Source organism: Callithrix jacchus, chromosome 3 (assembly GCF_049354715.1).
Source record: "Callithrix jacchus isolate 240 chromosome 3, calJac240_pri, whole genome shotgun sequence".
Taxonomy (NCBI): domain Eukaryota; kingdom Metazoa; phylum Chordata; class Mammalia; order Primates; family Cebidae; genus Callithrix; species Callithrix jacchus.
The window spans coordinates 15,069,174-15,096,938 of NC_133504.1; the positions used below are offsets into that span (position 1 = coordinate 15,069,174).

The 27,765-nt window shown below is 39.3% G+C and overlaps 1 protein-coding gene across 6 annotated transcripts in view; it reads left to right on the forward strand.

The window, feature by feature from the left end:
• The window catches only part of ASB5 (ankyrin repeat and SOCS box containing 5), a 115,815-nt gene that overhangs the window by 80,548 nt on the left and 7,502 nt on the right, over positions 1–27,765 (forward strand). For 4 of the 6 annotated variants that reach the window (XM_078366230.1, XM_078366231.1, XM_078366229.1 and 1 more), the window contains 2 exons: positions 24,862–24,941; positions 27,556–27,663. In XM_078366230.1, coding sequence (XP_078222356.1) covers positions 24,862–24,941; positions 27,556–27,663 — 188 coding nt within the window. Of the gene's footprint in view, positions 1–9,861; positions 10,064–17,767; positions 17,908–24,861; positions 24,942–27,555; positions 27,664–27,765 lie in introns of those variants that run through there. The other 2 variants (XM_035292601.3, XM_008992431.5) reach the window with 2 other exon arrangements.

Sequence of the window (27,765 nt, forward strand, 5' to 3'; positions counted from 1 at the left end):
AGAACAGAACAATCACCTTCCACAAATTATAAAGAAAATAAGAAAACTGCAAACAGAAATTTATTTATTTATTTTTTTGTTTGTTTGTTTATTTTATTTATTTATTTATTTATTTTGAGACAGAGTTTCACTCTTGTTACCCAGGCTGGAGTGCAATGGTGTGATCTCGGCTCGCCGCAACCTCCGCCTCCTGGGTTCAGGCAATTCTCCTGCCTCAGCCTCCCGAGTAGCTGGGATTACAGGCACGTGCCACCATGCCCAGCTCATTTTTTGTATTTTTAGTAGAGACGGGGTTTCACCATGTTGACCAGAATGGTCTCGATCTCTTGACCTCGTGATCCACCCGCCTCGGCCTCCCAAAGTGCTGGGATTACAGGCTTGAGTCACCGCGCCCGGCCCAGAAATTTGTTAAAGTGAACAATGAAGACAGGAAGAATCAACAAAGCCAAAAGATTGTTCTTTGAAAGAAGAGTATGATTAGCAAACCTGTGTCCAAACTTGTGATTGTAAAAGAGCTGCGAATAAACCACAGCTGGAATGAGTAAGAGAATATAATAGCAGATATCGCTGAGATTTTTACAGTGAGTTGTTATTACAGGACAATAGAATGCCAATAATTTTGACTATTTGGACAAATGGACAATTTTCTAAATAACACAACCAATCGAAGCTGAGTTTAGAAGGGAGAACCTAAATAGTTGTAAATTCAAATACGTGTATGTATAATATAAATAGATTTAAAAATTGCTCAAAAGAACTCCAAGAGCAGATTATTTTACTAGTGACTTTTACCAAGCATTTCAGTATGTGAGCCACAAAAACAGAAAAAACAAGAGACTAGTCCCCAACTCCTGTGACGAAGTCAAGTGTAGGTAATCCTGTCATCTGTGGTGGCTCCATGTTGTGTCAGCTTGGTTATGTTGCAAACTGTTTCCCTTTTTTGTGTTGTTTCCAGTGAGATTGGCTGGAAGAAAAGGTAATATAAGAGGTGGATGGCAGTGTGAGGAAGCTGCCACTGGGATTCTGAATTTTGGTGTAGGGTACCAGGTGCTGGGTGCTTGCACATATCACTGGTCATTTAGCAACATGCAGAGGTAAAGCTGGTCCTCGTCCCACCAGGTCTTCCCCTTTGACCCTCTTCGGTCCCAGGCCAACTAATATGTGCAGTTTTGCGGTGAAGGCCACCCTTTTCTCCTTACGTCATCTACATCATTGAGGACAAAGATAGCGATAGACAGACACATTCGTGATTTTTCCCCATAGGTTCCAGATCATTGCTCTTCCCAGACCATTTCTCAGTCAGCTCTATTACTGACTGCCAGAGAGGCAGCCTATATTGACTTCAAGCATAGCATCAGATACAAAGACAACAGTCTCACAGGAACTTATCAATCAGCTTCTGCAAATGTAGAAGATACAACTGGTACAATAAATCTCTTGTTCTATAGCATCCAGAGTGATCAAACCTTAACGATACATTACAAGAATATGAAAGGTAACTATGTGAAAGGAAGATTATAGGTCAATTTCACTCATGAATATCGCTGCAAAATCTTAAATAAAATATCAACAAATCAAATCCAACGTGAAGAATCAGCTTTCTAAGAAATCTATTATGCATCCCGTTTGAAATAATATCCTGTCCCATTAGTTGAGCCGAAAAAGAATACTATATTAGGAGCTACAAACTAGTTTTGTAGAACACAATCAAACCTGTCAAAGTTACCTGGGATTATTTTGAAGCAAATCTCAGATATATCACCTAATGAATAAAGAAAGAATGGATCAGATGAAAGCCAGAATGCATGTGAGGAGAAAAGTTAGTGAGCTTTATAATATTTCTGGCAACTTGGCTTAGGCCCTTGATTCAAGTATGATGGTATTGGAAATAAATGAATATAGGCATAGTCAGGGAAAATCTGAAGAGACAGTGACATGATTAAGTGGTGGATTAAATTATACACATTTTCACATCAACATCTGAAAACCTTGAGGTAATGACAATTTAATTTATCAAAGCATTTTCAGCATAAGACATGATAGTACATTATTATACATTTAAGAACTGTATTGATTGAGCATGGTGGCCCACACCTGTAATCCCAACATTTTGGGGGGCCAAGGTGGGCGGATCATGAGGTCAGGAGTTCGAGACCAGCCTGACCAACATGGTGAAACCCTGTCTCTACTAAAAATACAAAAATTAGCCAGGCACGGTGGCGGGTGCCTGTAATCCCACCTACCCAAGAGGCTGAGGCAAGAGAATCCCTTAAACCCAGGAGGTGGAGGTTGTAGTGAGCCAAGATGTGCCACTGCACTCCAGCCTGGGCGACAGAGCGAGACTCCATGTCAAAAAACAAAAAAGCAAAGAGAAGAAATAAAAGAACTGTACTAAGTACTTTGTCTATTAATCTGGAATTAATCTAGGGGGAAACTCAAGTAAAAGTGTTGCATTCAACCCAGCAACCCCGGAAACTTGTGCCTAGGGCCTATCATCTGGCTTCCTTATCACTGGCAACAGCTTTGAGAACCCGGGGACGACTGATAAGGATATTCCAGAGACTTCTGTGCTTCCCGGGTACTGCAGCTTCAAACCATTTCAAAATCTGTGGCTTCTTCCAGATCCTTTATTTTTTAATTTTCTTATTTCTACTATTTTAAGTACTTTCCCTCTAAGTTTTTTGACTGTTACATGAAAATGGCTGGTCTGTTATATTATACGATGTTAATCAGCGTTTATTTCTTTGCTGCTGGTAGACACACCCATGATGTAAGTTTGATGTGTTTTGAGTCCACAGCTCTCACAAAGTTGCGGGGTTTTTTGGTGGTTGTTTCATTTTCATGGGCTGTTGTTTGCTTGCTTTGTTTGTTTGGTTTCTTCTTTATTTTATTTTGCTTAGAAAGGGGCAAACTTCCCCTAGTATGCCAAGATCCTGTTTTGTGTACGCCATAGGCACCAAGTGACAATGAACCATGAAAATTTGTGGGGTTTAACAATAACTTCAGTGCATCAGAGCTGTGACTTTTTAACTTTATCCATCAGTAGAAAGATAAACTTAGATGAAGAAAGCATGAATGGTGCATTTATAGCGACATTATATCACTAATAGGAATAATGCCATAAGCTAACATTAATTGAGGACTAACTGCATACCAGGCAGTGTTTTGATTAATATACTAATTCTGCAGAGTTATATAATAATCAGAAATTTTCTGAGGTAGGTACTGTTGTTAACCCTATTTTCCAGATAATGATATTAAAGCACAAACAAATTAAGTAATTTTTTTCAAGGTAACAAATTTAATATTTGGTTGAGCTGGGATATCGACCCACCTTTGGCAGTTTGATTGACGGGATGAGGCTCCTATCAACTACACCATGTGGGAATGAGTAGTTCTATTTATGGCTATATGTAAAGTCATTTGTTATATCAAATGTAGTTAAATTGCTGATGCAAGTGTAATTTATAAGAAATGGTGACATCAATGATAGTTACTTTTATTTCTATATATTTAGGTTACAAATAAAATTAGCTATGTATTTTGGTTACAAATAAAATTGGCATTTTTAAAGAAGTATATTATTTTCTTCTAAATATTATATGTTCAGCAGAGATCCGCAGATATGTCAAGTCCTGTTTTCAAAAATAGAATCAATATTTTGGGTTAGATTTTCCTTGTTTATTTTTTTTCTTTACAATGGCATCTTTCTTTTTAATATTTTTCATATCAAAGACATGAAACAATTTTGTGTTTTGTTTTGTGTGTGTGTGTGTGTGTGTGTGTGTGTGTATGTGTGTTTGTTTTGAGACAGATTCTCCCTCTGCCGTTCAGGCTAAAGTGCAGTGGCACGATCTCAGCTCACTGCAACCTCTGCCTCCTGGTTCAAGAGATTCTCATGTCTCAGCCTCCTGAGTAGCTGGGGTGACAGGCGTGCACCACCGTGTCCGGCTACTTTTTGTATTTTTAGTAGAGATGGGGTTTTACCATGTTGATCAGGCTGGTCTTGAACTTTTGACCTCAGGTGATCTGCCTGCCTCATCCTCCCAAAGTGCTGAGATTACAGGCCTGAGCCACCACATCCAGCCAAAATTTGTTAATTTTACAGTCTACATGCCCGCCAAAGGCTTTCAAGGATACCATATTAAGAATAACAATATCAAAAATAGTTTTTGCCTTTCTTTTCAACAGTATTCTTTTGTGCAGCATAAAAATCTTAGTATGAAAATATACTGTCTATAATAATGTAATGTTCTCTGTTTTGGGACTCACTGTTTTAGGGTGCTACTTAAAATTTATTTACCATCAGTTATATGTAAATCAAATATTTTGTGAACAATGTTCGCAGTTAAGGGGCCATCCCTACAACCTAACTATAGGGATTTATTGAGTTTGTTATGACTCTGAGAACCTTTGACTCTCAGGCTTATGAAAATGGCTTACAATGACAAAGGTTCATACAATTCTAAAAAGTCTCCCTAGAGCTTAAAGTTTTACTGGGCAGCAACTCTCTTTTCACCTTTGTGTCCCCAGGACATAACACATGGTAGACACTTAATATATATTGAATGAATGGATAAATGAATGACTGATATTTCACCTCGTTCATTCATTACACAAATAAAAAGTAATATACTTTGATACAGTTTATGATTGTCCCTGATGATTTAAGGATTTACATATTTTGAATTAAAATGGCACTTTATTTCTTTCCACATGGAGGAATTATTTGTGCCTTTAACGAAATCATCAGTGTTATTCAGTGTAGTTTAAAATAATTCCAAAGCAGAATACCTTTTCTAACATTATACAAGATGTTTTAACATTTTCAGAACTTTTAGCTCTCAATATTAACAAACATTTGAGTAGGATAGCAGTCATCGTTAAGTAACAGCTAAAGAAGAAGTACTCTTTATTTTGGTTCAGTTTCCTGGACATTGGGGATAGATATATTTTCCTCAACAGAAGGCCTTCTTCATTTTGTTTTAGGATCTATAATAAAAATGTGTTTTGTGAAACCATATGACATTACTTTAATTTTTTATTTGTTAATAATTTATTTATCAAGAGAAACTATTCCTTAGCCCACATATTCATGTGTCATAGTTCAGGAACCTGAGTCAGTCAGTGACAAACTTCCAGGTAATTCAACCTGAAGAAATTCTTTATATTCCAAGATCACTCTACACTACTAAAGATACCAGCCTTCTTCATCTCCTCAGAATCCATGGATTTGATACTATGCTTACAGTGTTTTTACTTTTACCAAAGTTGATAAAGTTGAAAACATTTATTCTCAAAGCCTTGCACACACATACTAATAAAACATCGTTCACTATAGTATTTAGACCTGATGGTATATATGTGGGGTTTTGTAATAATCTCAATCACATTTTCTCCAATTGTGATTTTTCAGAGCGTTGTATCTTTTTCTAACCATTCAATTCCAACCACCCAGTTCCAACCATATTTTCTCTAATTGTTACTTTTTTCAGACCCTTGTAGCCTTTCCTAAACACTCTATTCTCTCCTGTAGGAGTGGAGAGAGTTCACACACCACAAGATTGACATCTGTAGGTTTCCCAGCAAACTTTATATAAGAAGTGAATGACCCTTGAAACAAAGGTTAACTATTGGATAACAATTGCTCAGGTCTTCCCCAAGATGCTTATGTTAGGCTCACCCTCAGACCTCATCTGCCCTCACTCACTACCATTAGGCCAACAGATTTAGGTATTCATGTTTAAGTAAAGTAGAATAAAAAATAAAATGGAGCGGCTGGGCGCGGTGGCTCACGCCTATAATCCCAGCACTTTGGGAGGCTGAGGCGGGTGGATCACGAGGTCAAGAGATCGAGACCATCTAGTCAACAAGGTGAAACCCCGTCTCTACTAAAAATACAAAAATTAGCTGGGCATGGTGGTGCACGCCTGTAATTCCAGCTACTCGGGAGGCTGAGGCAGGAGAATTGCCTGAACCCAGGAGGTGGAGGTTGCGGTGAGCCGAGATCTCGCCATTGCACTCCAGCCTGGATAACAAGAGCGAAACTCTGTCTAAAAAAAAAAAAAAAAAAAAAAAAAAAAAATCAGTTTTTCTAAGGTTGGAAATCTTACACTTTTTAAAAAGACATTCAGAAATGAAAAGATGATCACAGACTTTGGCCCCTAGAAAAAGGATTTAAAAGTTGTACCAATTTAAGTATCATTAGTGAAGGCAGTTTGTGAACTGAGCTGCTCTTCAAAAAATAAAAATTATCAATCTGTATTTGTTAATATTATGGCATTGCTGTTTTTGCGATTATGATATTGCAGTTATAAAGAATGCTCATCTTTTCAAGATACGTACTAAAATATTTATGGATGAAATGATATACTGAGATTTGCTTCAAAATAATCCTAGGAGTGTTTGTGGGGAAGTCAGTGGGTTACATAAGACTAGCTGTAAGTTGATAGTTGTTGACCCTGTGTATGGATGTGCACATAAGTTTGAAATTTTTGTAGTAAAAAAATCAGGAAAACTGCCAACCCAAATCCAAGCAGTAATATATTTATCCTGATGTTCTTTTTCTGATGATGGAGAAACAATTACTTTTAAGCTGCCTAACTCAGGAATATAGCCTCAAACATCCACATCTGTGGATCACTCATTTCTTAATTCATCTAAATACCATTTCTTGGAAGCAATGAGTGCTCTAAGTTTGTGATTGGTTGTGTAGGCCAAATTTAGCTTTAAAAATTGTCAGAAGGTGATCTTGCTTTGTAGCTTTTCAGAATTTCTTGAAAACGCTCATTCACTCTTAAATATGCCTTCCATAATTATGTAGCTTTCTGTCATAAAGCCTCTTCGATTTCAACTTTCCAGTTTGAAACATCTAAAAGTATTAAGATTTCTCTGCTGCAGAAGTATCTTCATGTCTTTGATGATTTCCAGGGGCCTTCTTTGAAACTTTTCCAGCTTTAATATCACTTTCCCTCTGAGGACTAGTGACCAAACCAGACATAGGTCACCATGTTTACAGGGACATTAGCAATGGTTAAAATGGAAATACAATATAGTCCCTGGAGAGAGAATTGCCTTTGTGTCACATCCTACAAGGTTCAACTTTTATTTTCGTCCTTGTCGCTAGTAACATTAGGCCATCTCTCATCTATGGTATATCTTAGATGCTTTTTCTGAGCCATAGTAATTCAGAGTTCATTATCTTCTATGGAATATAATTTTTGTTATTTTTTTCTAGTGTTTTATCTGATGCTGGTTCTCTTTAAAACTTCTGCCCGCTCACATGGCTTAATATTCTTCTATAGATCTTGATATTTCACAGTGCTCTCTTACTTGTACAGTCATAGATACCCGGCATTTAAACAATTCTGTCCCTAACACGTTCACTCACTGTGCATTTATTTTTATAAAACCATCCAACTGAGCACACGGAACGTACACTGAGCACACTTAATCTATTCACTCTTCTGTTCCTTATTATTTTCTAGTGAATTAACCATACCATTTTCCCCCTATTCCATGGAGTCATTTTTTAAAATTACTTTTACTTTTGATTCATTTAAAAATTTTAAAAGAATTTAAAAAATGCAAGGTTCCCCTCATTCCACCTTCCATCCGGCACATATCCTAGTTCCGTAAGCGTGAGTTATGGTCAAATCCAATGACTTATTTTTTCCCCATTGTCCTGGAAATTTGTTACTACCATCAAGGACTACAGAAAGCCTTCTTAACGCATTTTAGGAAATTCTACATTCAAATTACTCTTTAGCAACCTTTTTAGTGCCCACGGCTTAAGAGGTACAGTGCCTAGCTCTGTGCAGTAACAACTGCATACTCGGTCCCTGTGATCAAAATGCACCACCCAGTGGGGCAGACGGGCATAGAAATAGATCATTATAATACACAGTGTCTAAAATTGTTTTTAGAACAAAAGTTGCTACAGCACTTATGATAAAACTTCCTATATTTATTCCATAACAACAAAAGCATAAAGCTTCTGTTATTATATAATAATAAGCATACACTTAAAATGGAAACTTCTTTTAATTAATTTAACTTCAAACAAAAACTTAAATGCACTTTTACTGTATGGTTTGGGTAGATTATGACACTCCCCTTATGAGTACAAACCAGGCGACAAAGAGCCAGTGGTTAATGACAAATGCTTCATGTAAATATTACTGGACTGAACAGGCCCCTTCAGTCTTTCCTAAGTTCACCGAGGGATGTGCCACCCATCCAAATCCTAGGCCGAGCTGGCTCTGAGTTTCAGTTTCACTGGGACTATCTAGCCTCTTCTGTGGTAATATAATATGTCTACAGCCCACACACTCACTTTCCCTTTGTGTGTTAGTCATAGAATCAGGTCACATCCAAGCTCCTCATTTTATAGACAAGGAAACTATGGTGTCACTAAGCTACTTGCCCCAGGTCACACAAACAGCTGGTAGGATTAGAACTTAATTCAAGATAAGGAGGAGATATGCCTGGTATTCGTTAGTGAAAACTTGAGGTAAACATTGGCAATGTAATATGGCAGCAAATGTTAATAGGGTAGTGCATAGGAAAGAATTATAGTCATACAAATGTTTTTTCTTTTATTTAACTTGTTACATGAAGACAGTAACCCCGGTATCTTTTTTCCTTCCATGTACTAGCAGAAGGTAGAACCTTAAAAATACGGATGAAGAAAGATAGAAAACAGGATCTGTCGCCATTTTTCAGCAAGACAGATGTCAGTATGTTAAAACTCTGTAACGTGATCACCAGCTCACTTAATCCTTGGAGTCCTGTCGTAGTTCAGTCACTGCTCTTGATCCCATCATAGACTGTGTGCCTTTTTCAACTTTACAGGCCAGCGAAAAATACCAGGCGCATGTTTGGTTTTTCCTTTCATCTTGCCAACTACCCTTTCCTCTGCCTTTTAGGGTGAAAAATCTCAGCTGTACTTAAATTGACTGCTGACGTCTTTTGATTTAGAAATGACCTCTAGAAAAATCACAATAGTGAGCTGTGCCTATATAAATAAGAGGACTGTGATTTTGTGCTGAAGCCAATTCTAAACTTAGAGCCTTGCAAAATGAAACCATGAGCTGGCTACCAGCTGACCCTAATGCACATTTTTTTTTTTTTTTTTGAGATGCAGTCTTCCTCTATTGCTCAGGCTGGAATTCAATGGCACGATCTTGGCTTACTGCAACCTCCACCTCCTGGGTTCAAGTGATTCTCCTGCCTCAGCCTCCTGAGTAGCTGGGACTATAGGCGCCTGCCACCAAGTGCACCTAATTTTTGTATTTTTAGTAGAGATGGGGTTTCACCATGTTGGACAGCCTGGTCTCTAAACCCTGACCTCAGGTGATTGACCTGCCTCGACCTCTCAAAATGCTGGGATTACAGGTGTGAGCCACCATGCCCAGACCTAATGCACATCTAATACTTATTCCTGAGGATGAAGGAGAAAAGCTGACCTAGTCACTGATCACTACTGAGCTTTCTGGCTGCAGTATTCTGTCTGCAGTCATTATCAACAGGCGATTTCACATTTGATTGATTTGTAGGTTATGTAAATAGGCTTTCTTCTTTCACGACAGAGCTCATTTCTATTCTGTTTCGACTAGGAAAAGCAATTATACCCATTTTGTACTTTCTATATCACACAAATAGTTAAAGACTTCCGGCTGCAGCATGTCTCCGATTTAAAAATAGAAAATGCTCCAGCATTTCTGGCCCATTCCCCACATGGCACCTACCAGCCCTGCTCCAAGTGTTTCTGAATCGAGTTCAATGTTGAAGACATTCTCCAGTGAGCACACAGGAATCCTAGTGAAAGTCTAAAGGGAAGGAGAACATAGTTAGAAATCCAGACGCTGATATTTCTTCTTGCTAGAGCACTTGCACTTATGACACCTGGTTGTCACAGACAAAAACGTCAACCAAACTATGTCCACAGATATTGCTGTTGAAAGGACCTGCACTAAGCAGGTCCTCCCGAAAAGAAGGCTAGTGAGTATAGAGGAATGTTCTTCTAAACGAAAAGCTAGCTGGGGTATTCTGACCAGTCAAGGTTAGTAGAGCAGCCATTTCAAATCTGTTGGTGTCCTGAAATAAACCATATTGGCCTGTTTTTTGCAAATACTAACTTTAAACTGTGGGCTGCTTTCCAGAATGCGGATTGAAATGCACATGTATGGCATGGCAAAGGAATGCTCTGTATTCTCGCCTTTTTGTGTATGGAAACTGCATCCGCTGACTCATTCTTATGACTGTATATTAAACATGACGGCAAACTCTTAGACTCTGGCTTGTTTATCTTTCTGTTTCAGCAGGTGTTTCTAAGTTGGTATGGAAATAAGGAAAGAGGCTATTAAGCAGGAAAAGACTGTTTACAGGCAATATGGAAATTTTAAATCATGTAAATTACACGTCAAGTAGGAGGATCATTTAGGCAAGGAAATGAATAGAGCAACTTCCTTAAAGTGTTCTGACAAGAAGTCATTAGTTATAATCATAGAAAAATATAACAGATATAAAGGAGAATGAGCACAGTACCAAAGAGGAGGAATTATTTTTAAAAAAGAATATCCATACATTGGCATAAGTTTGAGTAGAACACCAGTATGGTAGATGATAGACTTAGGTGTTGAAAATGCAGATTCAGAGATAAATGATGTCTGACTCCCATGACTGTAAGAGTTATATTTACTATGTAATAGCTGGAGCTTGAAGGATATTATTTATAAATGATTGTTTTTCAAACATACAAAGTCTACTTTCAAATAGTATAAAATACTTTAATTTCTTTCAAAAATTGAGAAAGCAACTGGATCCCTACTCCCCACCCCAATATGTGTTTCCTTTTTATTACTTTTGGCAACCTAATTAACAACAAAATTGAGAAATATACTAGCAAGGAAAAAAGTGGTTGACTACAAAGAAGACAATTCAGCAATTCAATAAATGTTCATCCCAGTGCTGACTGTGTGCTAGGCACTGTGCTGGAGGTGGGGAGCAGCAATAAATAGTCTCATCACTTCGTGACCCTTGAAGTCCAGAAGGAATGCAATATTACAGAAATAAAGACAATGCTGTCATTTCTTAAAGGAAGGGTAGATTACTAACTGTGCACTAAACCACAGGCATTAGCGACATACTAGAACTGTGGCGATGGCAAAATAAACTAATTCACCTGGATGAATCTCACATATCTTCAATGCAGATAGAGACTCTAAAGGAAATTGAAAATAAGCGATCCTTTTATGTTAAAAATCCAATTTTGTGTACTCTCTTCTTTGGCATGGCTTAAATATACTGAAAATACAGAGCTGGGCCCAGTGGCACATACCTGTTATTCCAGTGACTCAGGAGGCTGAGGCCAGAGGATTGCTTGAGGCTGATTTGGAGGCGGCAGTGAGCCATGATCACATCACTGCCCTCCACCCTGGATGACAGAGCAAGATTCTGTTTTTTAAAAGAAGAAGAAAAAAATGTAATAAAAAAGAAATATCCCCATGCATTGATTTAAAAGGAAAAAAAAGTGAGGTCTTAGCAAATTTTACTCGATTTAGCTTTACATTTCCCAGTGCTGTTAATGAGAATGTAAATAGGATCAGTCTTACTAGAGGTAATTTGATGATGTATGTCAAAATTTTAGGAATTTACCCCAAGCAGATAATTATTCACAAAGATAAGTAATAATGTCTGATTTCCTGAAACTAAAAGCCACCTAAACATCATTTGGTAGATGATTAAATAAATAAATTCAGAATGCTCTAGCTATACAAGTCAATACATATCAGTATATCATAATCACCTGTGGTAGAACTATGTTTTTTCACATAGAACAATGACCATGAGATATCTTAAAAGAAAACAAATTGGTTAAAAACATCATGAAAAGTATGATTGTATCTTGATTAAAACTACGTGTTTAGAAAAAAGTTGGAAAGATACACCCTAAAATGTTTGTAATGGTTATATTTAGAAATAAGTCTTATGATTTCTTGTGTATTTTAAATTTTTCATCTAATGTACAACTTTTATAATCAAGCATTTTGGCTAATAATGCTGTGTTGCTGTGTTTTGCTACTATTTCAAAAATACATATGCTTATATCAAAATATAGAAAAGACAATTCCACAGCTCTTTCTTTTGTTGAACTAACTCTTCACTTGTCTAGTCTGTTAGTTATATTTACTATGGACTCCTTATGGATTAACAGTCCACTAGCCGGGCGCGGTAGCTCAAGCCTGTAATCCCAGCACTTTGGGAGGCCGAGGTGGGTGGATCACGAGGTCGAGAGATCGAGACCATCCTGGTCATCATGGTGAAACCCCGTCTCCACTAAAAATACAAAAAATTAGCTGGGCATGGTGGCGCGTGCCTGTAATCCCAGCTACTCAGGAGGCTGAGGCAGGAGAATTGGCTGAACCCAGGAGGCGGAGCTTGCGGTGAGCCGAGATCGCGCCATTGCACTCCAGCCTGGGTAACAAGAGCGAAACTCCATCTCAAAAAAAAAAAAAAAAAAAGAAAAGAAAAGAAAACAGTCCACTAGGTGCCCTATGAGTTCTAGGTTTGAAAAGAGAATATTGTACCCTAAAATTTCAACTGGACACTCAAAAGAACCGAGTTTGCTTCCCGGCTTTGTCAGTTATTGGTTGTAACTTGAGGCAAGTCATTTAATTCCCCTAAGTCCTAATCCCGTGGAAATAATAACGTTGGCTTTATCAAGGACACAATTTGTGTTAGACACATCTCATACCCGTGTAACCCTTGCAACAACTAGAACACGTAAATATGATTGTCCCCATTTTATAGATGAGGAAACTGACACTTAGCAATTTAAAGAGATGGAGTTAGCAAATATGTGTTAGAGTCAGGAGTCCAATTCGGATATGCCTTTCACAGCCCTTGATTTTAAGCTCCACACAGCCACTCAGACAGGTTCTAATGAAGTTAGGGGTGATTCTTAATGAGAAATTAGAAAATGCCCACTGTGGAACAAAAGTGAGTGAGACTCTGATCCAAGAGTCTACAGACTCTATACCTGCAACCCAGGAAGGCCACACGTAGTAAGTGCTCACACATCAGGTAGCTGAGGATTACAGAAAAACGAGGGAGCATTTTATTCGGCATGATTATCAGAGGCTTTCTTGGAGAGGGAGCTTTTGCACCAAGCTTTGCAATATGGGTAGGGCAGAGAAGAGAGAGAAAACATTCTAGTCAAGTAGGAAAAATATCTTACTCCACAAGTTGACATGGCCAAAAGTTGACAGACTTGTTTAACATCCAATTTCAATCTGGCGTCAAGCTCCCATTCCCACCAGGCTGCCTGGGAATTCCATCTTTTCAATAGTATTTCCTGTCATCCTCTCCCTTGCAGCTTGTGCAAGAGTTGGAGCTGAATATTGGTTCAGCTGGTGCTTGGTTCCTGATGCATTCAGGAGCACAGCTGCTCTTCGTTCCATGGGCTTCCTGCTGATAAACCTGCTGACTAAGCCTCTTTTATCCTTTGCCAAACAGTCCAGCAAATCTGTTGCCTTCACGCCAAATTTAAGGGATGTAACTCTGTCCTGAATGCGAGAACACAGAAACCTAAGAACCGTCTGGTTCCTCGAGTTCTTATCACTTCTCAGAGCCATGGCCATAGCAAAGACCTACTAGGTTCCTGCTATTATTCGGGACTTGTATGAAAAACATCTATCTATATTGCTCTCTTCCTCTCTCTCTCACCCCTTTCTCTCTCAGTCTTTCCTTCCCACTTATTTGTTCTTCTTACTCTTCTCCCCTCCTTCTTTCTCACTCTGCTAATATACTTTTCCCCTACCAGAAACGTACCTCTTCATTAAGGAAAACTGTCTTCCAGCCATTTCTGCTCCTTAGATTTTGTAAGCTTCAGTAAGCAGAGCAGGGAAGACAAGGAGGACAAGAACACAGATATACCTCAATAAATTACTATGCAACATGGGAAAGAGAATTGAACAGAGAAGATGGTATAGAAAAAAGACAGAAAAAAGTTGTTTTGGGGAATCTGTCAAACACCCCAGATTAGCTTAAACAGAGGTTGTATATGGGTAGTAAATAGTAGAACATAAAACAAAAAAGGAAGATCTGATCCATATTGTAGATAATCTCTAATTCCAGGGTGAGATCGCTAGACTGTATTGAGTGGGAAGCCGTTTAGATTCTTCAGCCTGAAAGTAATGAGTTCCCAGAGGTGCATTCAAGGCAGCCGTGTGCACCCAGGTATGTGCACCAACCATGGAGCTAGTCTGTCAAAAGAAAGGAGCTCCTTTTTTTCTAATTTTCTGAATGCCACTCAATGGGCTAGCTGGGACTCTGGGTGCTTGTGGAAGTTTAATTCAGTGGCTAATATACAGGAAAGAATGGTGAGATGTAGGCTGGTGTCAGGAAAATTATTTAGGAAGTTATTGATCAAACTGAATTGAAATGAAAGCAGACCATACCCTAATTCAACTTTGTATATCTCCAGCACCTAGAAGGGCAAACATGGCCCAGTAGATCATCACAGATATTTAATAAATGAATAACATGGTGGATGGATGTGAGGTGTTAGATTATTGCTTAAGGAAATATTCTCAGGACTCCTTAATGGGGGATGTAAGAGGCTTGGCACAATTTAAGAACCATTTATTTGAGAGGTCTGAACACCCCTGCTCTAAAGTGCTTCTGCGCCTCATGTGACTTTGGGCACTCATTCATGCAACAAACATTCATTGATGTGCTAGGTGTTGGGGATTATGGTAATAAATGAAATAAACTGAGTCTCCCTTTCTAAGGTATTACATTCTAGTGATAAGCACTGAGAAGAAGAGTAGAGCGGGGAAAGGACAAAGATAATGAATACTGGGGAAGGGACAGGGAGGACTTTTTAATAGAAGGTTTTCATGGAAGGCCTCTTTAATAAGGTGATATTTCAGGGAGCACTGAAGTGGAGAACAAGTGATGTGTGTCTCAGAGAGAAGTACTTCAGGCAGAGCACGGGTATAGCGGTGGAGGTTGAGATACAATCAAAGTTTGGATACATTTAAATGATAGAGGCAAAATGACTTCCTGGTGTGGGCCTGGCAGGCATGAAAAAATAGAGAGAAACTAAGGATTATTTTATGCAAAGGGTTTTGGCCTTGAAGCACCTGGATGAGTGGAGTTGCCATTTGTGGATTGGGAGAAGTTAGGAGTATCGAAATCAAGGGTTCAGTTTGGGACATGCTCAGTTGAATTACCTATTTAGATATTCAAATGGAGAAGCTGAATAGCCAAACCTAACATTGGGTTAATCAACATGTGGATACTGTTTATGCTCTTGGCACTAGAAGGGAGCTCCTCAAGGGTTATTGCTGAGAGATGAAAGACTGAGCTTGGTTGGTGAGGACTCAAGGTGGGAAAGAAACTACAACAAAAACTCTGGGCCAAAACTAACGGTCTCCTTTAAAAGAAACACATAAAACACTCAATATATGCAGTTTCCTTGAAAATAATTGTGCTTAAATTTGAGACCATATTATTATTATGAAGCAATGGAGGGGAATGGTAACACTGTTTAAGCCAATAAAGAAATGTAAAAGGAAGAGCTGACTTAAGAGAAAGATGTTGGGTTTTAGAAAGGTATTGAGTTGTCAGACATTATTTCCCTCTTATCAACCATGTTTCAAGGATTTCTGAGGCTCTGTGGTTGTCTGAAAGTATATAATAAAGGCTGGTAAATGCCTGGTGATTTTTAATTTGCTTATAAACTTGTGAGTCGCCTGGGGCGCGGTGACTCACACCTGTAATCCCAGCCCTTTGGGAGGCCACGGTGGGTGGATCGCCTGAGGTCAGGCATTTAAGACCAGCCTGGCCAACATGGTGAAATTGCATCTCTACTAAAAACAAAAAAAATCAGCCAAGTATGGTGGCATGTGCCTGTAGTCCCAGCTACTTGGGAGGCTGAAGCAGGAAAACTGCTTGAACCCAGGAGGCAGAGGTTGCAGTGAGCTGAGATAGTGCCACTGCACACCAGCCTGGGCAACAGAGTGAGACTCTGTCAAAATAAATAAATAAATATATAAATAAAAATAAAAAATTTTTAAAAATAAACTTATGAGTAGAGATGGGCTGAAGCTTATACTGTATACACTTAAGGGGCTTAAGAAAAGTAACATGAAATTAGGGACAGTCTTAGACCAGGACTCCTGTGCAGATTGGGGTTCCTGCACTTGTATGTCATTGGCTTCGTGGTAAATCCACCTCCATTGTGAAGACAATTGTTGGTTTAATATATTTTTTTTAATTATATTCTAAGTTCTGGGGTACATGTGCAGATTGTTTAATATTTTATGGGGGCCACACCTGTAATTTCAGCACCTTGGGAGGAAGAGGCTGGTAGATCACCTGAGGTCAGGAGTTCGAGACCAGCCTGACTAACATGGTGAAACTCCATCTCTTACTAAATATACAAAAATTAGACAGGTGTGGAGCTACAGTCCTGTAATTCTAGCTACTTGGGTGGCTGAGGCAGGAGAATCACCTGAACCTGGGAGGTGGAGGTTGCAGTGAGCCAAGATCGCGCCACTGCACTCCAGCCTGGGTAATGCAAAACTCTGCCTCAAAAAATAAATAAATAAATATATGTATGTATGTATGTACGTATATCATAGGTAAGAGATCTATAAAAGGCACTGCCCTTTTTACTGAAATGAAAAAATCATTATGTGAAAATGTCATTGCTTGTTACCTCACCTTATAATTAGTTTTCTAATTTTCCTCTTTTGAGAACACTGAGGAAGACCAGGTGTGGCTAAACTCTGCGCCATTGCTAAGCTGGCTCTCTACTGAGTCCACATCCTGCTTCTGCTGATGGTATGTTCTAAGCTTGGGGGCGGGTAAAGACTTTTTTGTTTATTTGTTTTGTTTTCTTTTGAGACAGCATCTCACTCTGTTGCCCAAGCTGGAGTGCAGTATTGGGAATGTAGCTCACTGCAGCCTCAAACTCGGGCTCCAGCAATCCTCCTATCTTAGGACCTCCCCAGTAACTGGGACTTACGGGGACATACCACTGTGCCCAGCTAATTTTATTTTATTTTTTTAATTAGTTTTTTTTGAAACGGAGTCTTGCCCTGTCACCCAGCCTGGAGCACAATGGCGCAATCTCAGCTCACTGCAACCTCCAGCTTCCAGGTTCAAGTGATTCTCCTTCCTCAACCTTCCAAGTAGCTGGGATCACAGGCATGTGCCACCATGCCAAGCTAATTTTTTGATCTTTAGTAGAGACAGGGTTTCACCATGTTGGCCAAGCTGGTCTCAAACTTCTGACCTCATCATCCACCTGCCTCAGCCTCCCGAAGTACTGGGATTATAGGCGTGAGCCACCACACCGGCCCTAATTTTTTTTTTATTTTCCTTTTTTTTTTTTTTTTTTACAAAGATGGGGTCTCACTATGTTGCCCAGGCTGATCTCAAACTCCTGGGCTCAAGTGATCCTTCAGCCTCAGCCTCCAGAGCAGCTGGGATTATAGGCATAAGCCACTGGTCCCTAGCCACAATGACATTTTAAATAATAAAATGGTTTTTCCATGGCCATGGACAGAGGTCTAATTGTAGTGCTTTTATTTCAATTCAGGGCACATACCTTAAAGAGAAAAAAATAATTTAAGACCAGCAATTTCTCAAGTAAAGAGGAGTGGTCGATAAGAAAAGGCAATTTTGAAAATAAATCACATTTTCAAAAGCTGTTTTTCTTTGTGGAGGTCGCTGGTCATATTACAAGGAGCTTGGAGCTCCTTAAAATGGCCGAACAGAACTAGCAAATGACAAGTGATTTTTTCTTTTCTTGCGGGTAAAAAAAAAAGAGTATGAGTCGGATTTACCTCGACAGTGGCTGGTGTGAAGTGCCATGGGGAGATGGCGATTTAGGTATGGTATCAAACCTTACGCAATCGGATAGATATAAGAACGTGAGTGTTTTTCTCTAGCAATGTGGTGTTTACAACAGGGCAGACTCTCCCTGTAAATTATATACCAGATGTCTGGGAACAAGAGTTGCCTCTAAATATAGTCAGAACCACCTCCTGTGTAGCTACGGAGAGAATAACTAGGAATTTGGTTAGCATGGTGAAAGTTACAGACACTTTGTAAAACAATTTCACACCGAATAATTTATCCTAAAGAGTTAAATGACGCAGTTTTTAAAGTAAGGGTTGCATTGCTTTTATTTTAGACACTCAGTGAAAGTCTAACACAATTATAAAATTACTAAGTAGTTGTACATAAAGCTATTTATATCTTGTTTGGTCTTGAGCTCATAAATCTCTGATAGAAAGCATGTTGATATTGAAAGGTAGGATATTTAATATTGAACATGTTTGAATAGAAATCTGTAATTGCTCAATTTTGGATTTTGAATGGGAAAAATGAGGAGTGAAAACTGTGTTCATACAGAAATTGAAATGTGATGTATAGTAGTATCCTTTGATTCTCATATGTTATTAGATTAATTATATAAATTATTCTAAGGAATTACAGGAAAATAAATTACAGGGAAATAAACACAGAGTTCAAAACAAAAAGATTCTTTTTCACTGAGTGGTACACATGTTCTAGAAATTACTTCTTTAATAGATTGATATAGCTTCATATCTTATTTCTTACTTCAGAAAGAAAAAATGTGACAGCAATTGTTGGTTGTTGACTTATAAATATTTATAAATCACTCAATTGTTTTATACCATTTAATCCAGTGGACAGTGCAGAAAAATATTTTAGTAAATGATGTTATTTATTACTTGAGTTTCTCTATCTTGGGGGAAAAGATTGTTCCTAAAACTCATGTTGAAATCTCCCCCATTTACCAGCTTATGTTTAGCCAATAATACTAGTTATTATTTATTGTGCATTTAGAGAGCAGGCACTTAACATGCTCATTTCTAATCCTCCCTCTGTCCTGCTTCATGGATCGTGCTTTTCTCATTTGATGAGGTTAGATGACTTTATAAAGGCCACCGCCCTAAGCTGGGGTGCCAATCCAGGCCTGTCCAGCGCCTCAGCTTTATTTTCGAGCTTCTGTGCCCTACACTCGATCTCATTTCTCACTTCCTCCTGCCCTCTATTTCCTTCTCTTCCTTTTGCTCTCTACTCCCATCCCCCTTCTTCAAGGAATAGTGAGAGATCCCAGGGTGCTTTGCAGGCAAGCGGAGCTCAGTTCATTAAATGATGGCATGTGCTTCGCCCTGCAAGATGGGCCAAGGGCTCCCTCATCCAACATTCAAAACCGGTTTCTGAGGGTTATGATGACATTAAACTTTTTTATGCCAAAGGAGGCCCTATTAATAGAAATAATAGCAAGTGCACATACACAAAGTCTGGCTTCAGGTTTTCTTTTTTCTCTCTCTCTCCTCATCTTGATGGACTTGAATTTGGATTATAAAGAAAATGGCAGTGGAGACAGAAAACTAAGTGACAGCGTGGGAGAAAAACTGGGAGATGGGATTTGGATACTTGTGTTTATTGAGTCCCTTATGTGGCCTACTTTCTAAATGATCCTTTCCTTCTCTCTCTCTCTCAACCCCAGCAAGTAATGCTGAAATTGTTCAGAAGACGAATACAATCATTCTGATGAACAAACACATTAGTATGCAAAGGAGAAGAGCTGGCTGGAAGGAATATCAAGTCCCCTTCAGCTACAAATATTGTTAGCTTTACAGCCCCTTAAAGGGCATCATAATATACTAGAAAGGAATGAGTCCAGAATGAATCTCAAAGGCCTTTAACATTCTCAACAACATCTGGTTAGTTGTCCTGTTAGCTGGTGACAATGGAAATATAGGCAGAGACAATGAGTCAGCATCACATAATTTGGCACCTGTATTTAAGAGATAAATTAAGGATAATGAAATATACTATTATACAAGAGGGAAACTGATCATTATAAATATTATAAGTGATTATTTATATGTAAACACATTTAGGCATTGATTACTTAAATTGTTATGAATTTATTATTGCTTTGCTGATTAAGCTGAACAAAGTGGCTTCACATATGCAATCTATTGGTAAAGTTATATTGTAATTTTTATAAATATTTAAGTGTTCATAAAAAATTGATATATGTTCTAAAGTTCTGCAGAATTTCACTCTGCAATCATGTTGTTTAGCGATGATGCAAACAGATGCTTATGATTTTTAAAGCATCAGATTTCATCTTAGAAGCTGGAACTGGCAAAATGCTTTCCCCAAAGAAATCTTATTTGTGATGATAAGCTTGCATTTTACGTAATGAGAACATAATGTTCCAATTTCCTATAAAGCATTACTTTGCCACCAAATTTTGTCCTAACAAAAAATATTTATTGTTGTGCCTTATTGCAATTCTGCCTTGAATATATAATAGAACAGTCACACAGTAGAAAGAAGTAATACACAAAAGCTAATCACAGTAACTTGTTGCAAATGAATGTCTGGCTTACTAATTTTTCTAGATAAGCAAGAAATAACCCTAGATGGAAACTTATATCTATCTATTGAGAAAGTATACATTATTCTTTTGGGAGTTGTAATGTCTTTAATTATAAACCTCAATTATCATTATTCTGTAATTCAAGATAAACACCAGTGCAAGACACTGGCTGGGAGTTGTATCATTTTTGGAACATACTCAAGGAATTGCTTTTCTTCTTATAAATACATGATAAGACTTATTATTTTCTTTTTTCTCTTAAAATCAGGGAGCAGAAGAAATTTGCTGAAATGGAATCAGAATGAAACAGACTATATTTTAAAATAGTAAGAGATGATTAATAAAGACTGTGTACCAATAGAAATTTCCTAGCTAAGAAACAGAACCCAATATAAGAAAAGTACTTTTAATTTTCATCCCACTAAATTAACAAAATCTTGCTGAAACTTAGAATCAGAGTTAGCCTTTGCCTCCCTAATTGGGGTTATTTACTTACAATTTAGCATGGATTCCAACTTTCTTACACTATTGCTATAGTATCTTGTTACAGTACACTTTATCTTGTCAAGCAAGAGGCTACTTTTGCTAAGAATAAAGTGAAATAAAACTTCTGTTCAGACTGAAGGGTTTTATTTCAGAGGGGTGTTGGAAGGAAACATATAGTAATGAAATCACTGACAGATAGGATTACCATCTCTTAACAAGTGAAAAGTATTGTCACTGCAGGGAGGAGGCTGCGGTTTGAATTTTATGTCCACCCCTTTCTAGCTGTGTGACCTTAGGCAAGTTATTTAACTTCTGTGTGCCTCAGTTTCCTTACCTGGAAAACAGAGATAATAATAGTGCCCACCTCAGAGGATCAGCCTGAGGGTTAAAGCAAGTGAATTTATGCGCAGCAATCAGGGCAGGACCTGGCATATGGTGAGGACTGTGTAAGCGCTTTCTGTTTTTATTTAGGTAATCAGGTTATCATTAAATAAGTTGGTTTTTCTGTCTTAAGATTGTTACTGGTACAGAGGGCAGAAGTCATTTACCAATCATCAATCCTGTTGTATCTAGTAATATTACAGAATTTTCTCAGGAATACAAATCCTGAGGGAAAACAGGCAGTCTCTCTTCTCTCTGTTGATTTACAAGTAATGGTAACAACAGTTAATGTTGAATAGTGTTTACTATATGCATATACTAGTCTAAGCACAACGTACATCGTCTAATTTAGTTTATCATATCTCCTGAGATATATGCAATTATTATTTCCATCTTCAAGTAGAGGAAATGAAATCTAGAAAAAATATAATGATTGGCTGGGCGTGGTGGCTCACGCCTGTAATCCCAGCACTTTGGAAGGCCACGGTGGGCGGATAACCTGAGGTCGGGAGTTTGAGACCAACCTGACCAACATGGAGAAACCTGTCTACTAAAAATACAAAATTAGTCAGGCATGGTGGCACATGCCTGTAATCCCAGCTACTCGGGAGGCTGAGGCAGGAGTATCGCTTGAACCCGGGAGGCAGAGGTTGCGGTCAACCAAGATCTTGTCATTGCACTCTAGCCTGGGCAACAAGAACGAAACTCTGTCTCAAAAAAAAAAAAAAAAAAAAAGTAATGATTTAGAGAGTCATGGGGTCTAACTCCAGAGCGGATGCTCCTGGCCCTGACTGCCCTGAACATGCACTGCCTTCTTTGCTTGGCCTTTTGGTTTATGCAGAGTGACTTTACTGCAGGGAAGACACTTAGTGGCCTCAGCGGTAAGTGATACTTTCATTATCACAACGGTGATACCCATTTTATAGCAACCAGCAATAGAATGCTTAACCACTAGGACGCCATTGACAGTCACTTCAGGAGAGTTTGGGTGCAGAGGTAGTGCCCACTCCTCACTTCAGACACAGGGCTCAGCTACTTGCCCTGCTTGGCAACATGTTGCAACCCCTACACCTCAGAGCCCGGGCAAGCTTGGGTAGGGGGACCACAGGAAATAGCAGAAGGAGCTGGGAGAGTGGAGAGGTAGACATTCAAGCTGATATTCCTGCTAAAAGGACGTAAAAAAATTGAGAGGAGGGGTTCAAGGTGAAAAACCATGTAACAAAACTTTCTGTGGCTGATCTAGTGACCATAATTCCCCTCTTATCTGGGAGTTGTATTAGTCAGGATTCTCCAGAGAGACAGAACCAATAGGTGAGAAATAGAAAAAGATAGATAGATACCTAGATACATAGACAGACAGAGAAAGGCATAGACATATGAGAGGTGATGTATTAGGGGAATTGGGTCACATGATTATGGAGGCGGTGAAGTCCCACGACAGGCTGTCTGAAAGCTGGAGACCCTGGGATGTGGCAGTGTTGCTCAGTCCAAGTACAAAAGGCTCAGAACCAGGAAAGCCGATGTCATTCTCAGTCAGAGGCCATAGGCCTGAGAACCCAGAGAGCCACTGAAGTCCTGGGCAGGAGGTCCAAGGGCAGGAGTAGGAGAGTGTCCCAACTCCAGGAGAGTTTTTTGTTCTCTCCAGGCCCTCAGCCATATGATGGTGCCCAACCTTACTGCAAGCAGCTCTTGTGAGCTCCACTCAGCCACCTACTCACAAGACAGTCTCCTCTGGAAACACCCTCACAGACACACTCGTAAGCAATGCTTTACCCTTTCTCTAGGTGTTCTTTAATTCAGTCAAGTTGACACCTGAAATTTACCATCACTAATCCACCCCTTGTCAATGTGGCACCTATATGCATCTCCTTAAGTCATACTTGATCGCCAAAATTAATGCAACAACAGGCCGGGCACAGTGGCTCATGCCTGTAATCCCAGCACTTTGGGAGGCCAAGACTCGGGGATCACCTGAGGTCGGGAGTTCAAGACTAGCCTGACCAACATGGAGAAACCCCATCTCTACTAAAACTACAAAATTAGCAGGGTGTGGTGGTGCATGCCTGTAATCCCAGCTACTCAGGAGGCCGAGGCAGGAGAATCACTTGAATCTGGGAAGCAGAGGTTGCGGTGAGCCAAGATTGCACCATTTCACTCCAGCCTGGGCAACAAAGAGCAAGACTCCATCTCAAAAAATGAAAAATAAAAATAAACAAACGCAACCACAAGGTAATGGTTCGGCCAGATGTAATATTTCTATCCTGCCCATAACAGAAAATGCACGAGTCCCTTCTCCAAAAGAAGAGGTAAAGACCTCGGATGGTGTTTACTCTTTCCCTGATATCTCATGATTTAAAAAGCCACTGTATCTTATGTTACCTATAAAGGAATAAGAAGGGAATGAAAATGAGATAAATTTCCTTAATATATGTATATATGCCCACATATCCTGAACAAAATAGAAACTACTCATGACAATTATAATTTCTGCCACTGGCCACGTGATCATAGCTGGTGTCTATAACTACCTTCTTCTACCACCCATTATGTAACTAACCCCTTTGCCTCCAGCAGGCACCTCAGCCGGCCATAGTTCTTTACCTGGCAAGATGACCCAAACCCTCGTTCCTGCTGTGCCATTCATCATCCTGCCTGGATTGGGTGTTGTGGTTTTCCTTGGATCTTACTCACAGGGCGTGATAATATACTAAGAGATTCTCTCAAGGATGTTCTGTACTCTGGACATACTCTTCCTTAGCTCCATTGTGGGGCAGGAGTCCAGTTTCCCCATGGTAGTCTTGCTCTGTCATGCCAGTCAGCACCGCAACTCCCTTCTTAACCTGTTGACTCAGAGGCAGGAGGAGCTCATTCTCAACTTCCATGGCAATGGAATCATTGTCATGTCTCTGAGTGGAAGCTCTTTCCTCCCACTGGAACTAAGACCTCTATGCCAGCCAAGCATAAAGTCAGGAAGAAGAATGTTGCGAGTGGGTCACTAGGGGTAATAGTGAGTGCAGGTAATTCAAAAGGCACAATAAGCTAGGTGTGTGGTGGCTCACGTCTCTAATTCCAGCACTTTGGAGGCCAAGGCAGGCGGATCACTTGAGGTCAGGAGTTCAAGACCAGCCTGACCAACATGGTGAAACCCTGTCTCTACTAAAATTACAAAAATTATCTGGGCATAGTGGTGCATGCCTGTGGTCCAGCTACTTGCGAGGCTGAGGCGGGATAATTGCTTAACCTGGGATACCAAGATTGTAGTGAGCTGAGATTGCACCACTGCACCCCAGCCTGGGTAACAAAAGTAAAAAATAAAAATGGTATAGTAAGTCTGGGACGGGTAAATCCCAGAGCATGCATTGTGGCTCATGTTGGGAACTGCCTCTCTGGTTCCTGAAATAAGAGTCAAATTTCCTAATATACAGTATAAATATCTGGGTCACCCTGTTGAACACTGAGTGTGAAAAATTTATGTGACTCAGGAATTTATTATTTCTACTAGCATTCACTTTGATGCATAGATTTTTGTTTTCTACTTTTTTTGACAGGTTCCTGGGCAGATCGATCACCACTACATGAAGCAGCAAGTCAAGGTCGCCTTCTTGCTCTGAGAACATTATTATCACAGGTAATATATTACACAGAGTTTAAAATATGCCCCCTTTCCATGCACATAGAACATGATCAAAACAAATCAATCCAAATATAATACAATTACTTAAATTTTACTTCCGCCCTTTTAACTCATGTCAGAGAAGGCAATAACTTCTGATTTGTCTTTGAAAATTCTTTTATAAATATTTTGATGTGATCTTATGTCTTAGTTTTTCAAATTTCTCAGAAAGTGTATTTGTTCATAGATAGACATTTAAGGAAGCAATGATCGGGAGTATATATTATTGATTAAGCTTTCTAAATATGCTTAACTCTGTATAATATGTGCAGCTAATTACAGACTTAGTTCAGTAATAAAATATCCGAAAAGAAGTCATCAGAGCAGATGCCAACGCAATCTTTTTTTACATTATGGTGATCTGTAATATGCTCTGGGAAATTGCCTAACGAGACTACAGGACAATCATTTCTATATTTGCCTGCTCATCAGATTCACCAGAGGAAAAATGAAAAACACAAAGCCTTATTGAAACAGAAAGCTTGGACTTTTTTTTTAAGCTTCTGATGTAATTCAAATGCACATCCAGGCTGAGCATGGTGGCTCGTGCCTGTAACCCCAGCACTTCGGGAGGCCAAGGCAGGCAGATCACCTGAGGTCAAGAGTTCGAGACCAGCCTGGCCAGCATGGTGAAACCTCTTCTCTACTAAAAATGCAAAAATTAGCCAGGCATGGTGGCTCATGCCTATAGTTCCAGCTACTCAGTAGTCTGAGGCAGGAGAATCAATTGAACCCAAGAGTTGCAATGAGCGAAGTTCACACCACTGCATTCCAGTCTGGGTGACAGAGCAAGACTCTATCTCTAAAATAAAATGCACACCCAGATCTGGACGTCATGCGCTAGTGTTTCCCAGTCTCAAAGAGAAACATTCTCAGATGGCTACGAAGAAAGAAAGGTCGTGTTGCCCTGTTTAAACAGCACTGCCTGGGTCTCAACACCTGGATCATAGGCTGGCACTTAAGGTGAACCACAACCTACCTGAGCTTCCTATTCTCATGTGTAGAATGGAGATGACACACTTTTTTAGGGACTTCCAGTTCTGTGATAACCATGTGACTATTTTGTTCATCATTCGATGGGAGGAAAATAAACACTGAAAAGGGGTCAACAATTTCTAAAGGACAATTCCTCAGACAGGGCCATATAGTTCTTTGAAGAGCAGTCTTAGGATATGTTTCAGTGTGTGTCCCTAATCCACTGACAGTTCAGCCAAGAATCACGAGAGGCTATCCCAAGAGCCTGATGTGAAAGGGCATCTCGGCCTTCTCAGGTGCTTCCGTCATCTGGTCCCCTCGAGTGTGTTCAGACGTCTGACTGCTGGCTGGCCAACTTGAAAGTGTCTGAAAGGATTATCTGTTTTTCTTGCCTTCATTTAAAAATTCTTCACGTCTATATTGGTATTATAGATTTTGGTGATCTGTAATATGTTATGAGGATTTGGCTTTGAAGTTCTTCCTATTACAGTGCTTAGTATGACTCAATAGACAAGGAAATACAAAAGATATCCAGAAGGTAAACAATCTCATATCCTAATAGTATGTAGTTATTTTAGTGCGATATTTTGAGTTTGATTGGAATACAGTGAATAAGTGTTTGCTTAGTTTTGATTAAATAATTACAAAAAATAATGTTTTCATATGCTGGGCATTGTAATAATAATAGCTTTACGTGGATCATCTCATTTAATTTTCTTTTCCTTTTTCTTTTTTTGAGATGGAGTTTCGCTTTTGTAGCCTAGGCTGGAGTGCAATGGCACGATCTCAGCTCACTGCAACCTCTGCCTCCTGGGTTTAAGCAATTCTGCCTCAGCCTCCTGTGTCGCTGGGATTACAGGCATGCACCACCATGCCTGGCTAATTTTGTATTTATAGTAGAGACAAGGTTTCTCCATGTTGGTCAGGCTGGTCTCAAACTCCTGACCTCAGGTGACCTGCCCATCCTGGCCTACCCAAGTGCTGGGAGTTCAGGCGTGCACCACCGTGCCCAGCCCTCATTTAATTCTCATGATAGTCTTAAAATTTAGAGGCAGACTATTCATGATGGAGCCATGCTTCAAACCCGTCTAATTGATTTTACATTCAGAGTTCTTAACCACCAGCATACAACTTTATCATACCTATTTAGTGACAAAAGTTCACAAAACTGTTTAGTATAGAGTATTTTTCTCCAAATCTTGGCTGACCTATCATTTTATAGCCTCAATCAAAATGAGTCTTTAGTTCTATAAAACTCAAAAGAAAAGAGTGTTTAGTTCTGCAAAGCAAAGCACAAAAATAAGGACAAAATATATTAAGAAAGCAACATTTAATGAAAACATGCCAGAATCTATTGAACATAATATTTAAGGCATTATTAGGTTTAGACATGATGATGCCACAATAATAGGGCTAAGGAATCTGGACAACGGATTGACCCTATGGCATTTGAACGGCATATCCTGCTAAACTGGAAACCGGTTTGCCTGAGAGTCTTTGATCTCTAAATATATCACTCTCTAGGGACATCAATAGAGATGATGTTTTAAATATATAACTCTCTGCTCACCTTTCAAAATTATGTCATATTTAGGGTTATAATGTCAATGCAGTAACCTTAGACCATGTCACCCCACTGCACGAAGCCTGCCTTGGAGATCACGTGGCGTGTGCCAGAACTCTGCTGGAAGCAGGGGCTAATGTAAGTACCCTTTCAGAACGTTAACAGTTGACCGTCTACTGATGGAGAGAACCCGACAAAGTTCTCATTTTACTTTTCTTTCCTTGATTCTCGGTAGTTTTC